General features: G+C 38.4%; 1 protein-coding gene across 1 annotated transcript in view; it reads left to right on the top strand.

Annotated features, from left to right (window-relative positions):
* Nucleotides 1-3,683, top strand: part of ATP8A1 (ATPase, aminophospholipid transporter (APLT), class I, type 8A, member 1) — a 292,825-nt gene that overhangs the window by 249,472 nt on the left and 39,670 nt on the right. The window contains exons 32-33 of the mRNA XM_011968920.1: nucleotides 1,435-1,491; nucleotides 2,396-2,503. Coding sequence (XP_011824310.1) covers nucleotides 1,435-1,491; nucleotides 2,396-2,503 — 165 coding nt within the window. The remainder of the gene's footprint in view (nucleotides 1-1,434; nucleotides 1,492-2,395; nucleotides 2,504-3,683) is intronic.

Below are 3,683 nucleotides of genomic sequence, written 5' to 3'. Positions count from 1 at the left end.
TTTTGAGAGGGCGTTTTGCTCTTGTTGTCCAGGCTGGAGTGCAGTGGCACGACCTCGGCTTACTGCAGCCTCTGCCTCCCAGGTTCACATGATTCTCCTGCCTCAGCCTCCTGAGTAGCTGGGATTACAGGCGCGTGCCATCACGCCCAGCTAATTTTTGTATTTTTAGTAGAGACGAGGTTTCCCCATGTTGGCCAGGCTGGTCTCAAACTCCTGACCTCAGGTGATCCACCCACCACAGCCTCCCAAAGTGCTGGGATTACAGGCATGAGCCACCACAGCTGGCCTATATCTCTTCTTTTAAAATTTTTGGATAAATTAGTTTTTGCATTTAGTAAGTTTTATTTTAACAAATAACCTAAATTGCCATTAGCTATCCTGCTGAGAAAGCTCAACTGTTCTTACTGTAACCTGACTTTACAACCCCCCTGGGAAGTGTCTTATCACATGCTGTGTGCAAATCCTTAATATACCCTCAAGTAGAACTGGGCACTTGAAGCAGTTATTGATCAAGTGCTAGCAAACATCACTTCCATCACCACAGCTGTCAAAGGTGCCTAGAGTTTCCTCGACTACTAGGAATATTTAAGATTGTATTATTATAAATAAATAATATTCCATGCTAATCACTGTTCTGAGTATTTTAGAGTTTTACTCTCAAAAAAAGAAAAAAAAATCTCTGTAAGATTGGTAAGCTTTATCAGTCCCAGTTTACAGGTACAGGAGTTGAGACACAGAGAGGTGAAGTAACTTGCTTTGTTCATTAACCACAATAGCCAAGTGATAACGTCTTGGGCACAGATAGTCAGACTCCACGGCAAGTACACTTCATAATTATGTTATACTGTGGAAAACACAGAGCAATTAATCCAACCCCAGTTTCCTTTTTCAGAATGGCTAGCATAAGCCCCAGCGATGGGTGCGTATATCATTGAGAAATGTCGCATATCCTACTCAGCAAGGTTTTAAGTAAAGTTCCAGAGTAAGCATTTAGATTTCTAAATGTATGGTTATTTTATTCATTAAAATTTGTCTTTAAAATTCAGAAAGTTAGACTTTTAGTATGAAAGGGGATTGAAAATAAAGGTAAAGTAAGCTTGAAAACTCAGGCATGTGCTATTGCTGTTCATGAATTGTACAAAAAGCAGGAAACACATACAGAGGAGCTCGTGGATGGAGGGTCAGGCTGCGCAGGTGAGGGAGAGGCAAGGAAGCCAGAAGTGCAGTGCTGCCCTGGGCACCTCTGACCTATCACAGTCCCATCGGCTGCCCAGCTAATTCACCTGTCTCTTTGCTGGTTGGATGTACAAAGCAAGCAGCAGTCTCCTAGTCCCATAGTTAGATTCAGAGATATCTGTTCTTTATAAATCTTTCAGTCATTTGATGAACTTTCATGTTTATGAGATAAAATAATATTTTCCTCTTCTGTTTTAGTTTGTGGTGATAACTGTGTGTTTGAAAGCTGGATTGGAGACATCATATTGGACATGGGTAAGAAAATATCTAACCACAACCAAGAAATGTCACATTTACTTGTGCATTATCTCCAGTCTTGGTGGTGGTCTTCGCTCTAACTTGATATGTCCCAGGTTGATATGTCCTAGTCCACAGGTTTTCAGTTGTGGGGTGTCAGGGGTCGGGAAAGGAGAACTGGAGGTTTTAGTTGGGAAATACTGAGTTAAACTTAAACAAGTGCATTACCACAAGACTTCTCAGAGCCTTTAAAGTATTGTCATATATTATGAGTATCCCAGGAAGTTGTGATACTTTAAACTTATAGACTACAAATCTTTTCTTAGAGGTGTCACTGGACTGGTATTCTGCAGAAAACCCATTGGAAAGTGATTCTGAAGACTGAAAATATTAATGACAGATTTGTCCTCAGACATGGATAAATACCCAGTCTTGTTCCATTTTAGATAACGTTAGTTTTGCAGTATACCCCCATCCAGTAGAGGCCCTAGAAACAAAAGAAATTAAAGTTTCATGTCCCTGGGAAAGAATGCCACAAGGCAATTGGATTTAGCAGTCATCAGCATACATAATAATATTCTCACAAGGATCTGACATCTTTCGGTGAGAGCATGCAGACCAAGAGTAAGGCAGGCTTCCAAGTGTTCAGGGATGAAAAAGGTAAGAGTAAGAGGAGAAAACTACCAAAAAAGCTAGAGGAGGAGCAGTTCTAAATTCCAGTACCACAAACATTGCAACTGTTGTAGAAGAGATTAGCACTTAAAGATCCAATTTAAAAACACACACAATTAGGTAGAAACTCCTATAGATAATATTTTTATGGATATAATAAAGTTAATAAGGAAATTTGAGAGAGTTTCATTAGTATTTGTGTACTCGGTCTACATAAAACTTTTTTGACTCCGATTTCCTTGCTCTACAGTTCAGCCACATAGCGATATGGGGGAGCATCGCACTCTGGGTGGTGTTTTTTGGAATCTACTCATCTCTGTGGCCTGCCATTCCAATGGCCCCTGATATGTCAGGAGAGGTAATGTGCGCTGATAACTCACGATCCAACAAAACCTTAAAAACTGGTATTTTTTTAGCGAACCTTAATCATTTAGCATAATTTTCCATCTTATTGATTTCTATTAAAATAGTATTTGACCATTTAAAAGCTGTTTTTAAACTCCACAGTTTTGAGTGATTAATCTTGAGAGAATATTTTAAACTTGAGCATTTTACTTAAATCTGACTTATCCTTTCATAAACATAGCCAGGACAATAAAATATGGTTGTCGGGAGCTTGAATCTTATTAAGGATATCCATATAGAAGATGCCATTTTAAAATTACACCATAAAGCCACAAATACATTTTGATTAAAGATTTGGGGAAATGGTGAGTTTCTGTCTTGGGACAGTCTATCATTTCTTCTGTTATCTCTTATTCTAGAGAAAAGTCTGCTGTCACTAGATTAAATGCCCTTTTTGAGTTGTTCTAATGACATCAGTTTGGTTTTCATTTTGAAAGAATTAGGGCATCTGACATTTCAGCCTTATCATAGTCCATTTTCAATTCTGTCTTTCAGTTTCTTGTTACACGGGTAGGAATTGAGTTATTAGGTGTTCATGGGGGAGTGTCAAAAGATCTCCTTTCCTTCTGAAGAGATTCCAGCAGTAGGAGGGTTTATGATTTCAATTGCAGGAAATTTGACATAAAATGTATAAAAGAAAATGTGGAAAACATTTTGGGATTTCCTGTGACCTCACAGTAACTTGCAAATCAAGGTAATGTGAGCTCCATGACAGTACATTGTTTTACCGCAGTCACAGGAACCCTTTCCAGTGGTTTTCATGTATTTGTTGCCTCTAAGTACTGCCTGAGTACCTTTCACTTTTGACAGTCTGGTTTATAGATCATTTTCATGAAATTTTATCTGACAGCATCCTGCTTTTTATAAATTAGCAGAATGCAGACACATTTTTAAAATTTTGTGGTTAAATTTATTAGAGAGAGGCATTATATACTCTTACAGCAAAACCAGACGTATCAAGGAGTATGTACTTCCTTTGACAAAAAGTGAAGGCTTCTTTTGAAACATGTATTGTGAAAACTAGAAATTTTATAGCATGTATTCTAAGCAGAACAGGGAGAAAGCTGTGAGCGGGTCTCCTCTTTACCTTGGTTTCCGAGTCCTTTTCCTGAAATAAAGCAGTATAACTGAAG

Source organism: Mandrillus leucophaeus, unplaced genomic scaffold (genome assembly GCF_000951045.1).
Source record: "Mandrillus leucophaeus isolate KB7577 unplaced genomic scaffold, Mleu.le_1.0 Scaffold865, whole genome shotgun sequence".
NCBI classification, from domain to species: Eukaryota; Metazoa; Chordata; class Mammalia; order Primates; family Cercopithecidae; genus Mandrillus; species Mandrillus leucophaeus.
This window is presented reverse-complemented; position numbering and strand designations above follow the sequence as displayed.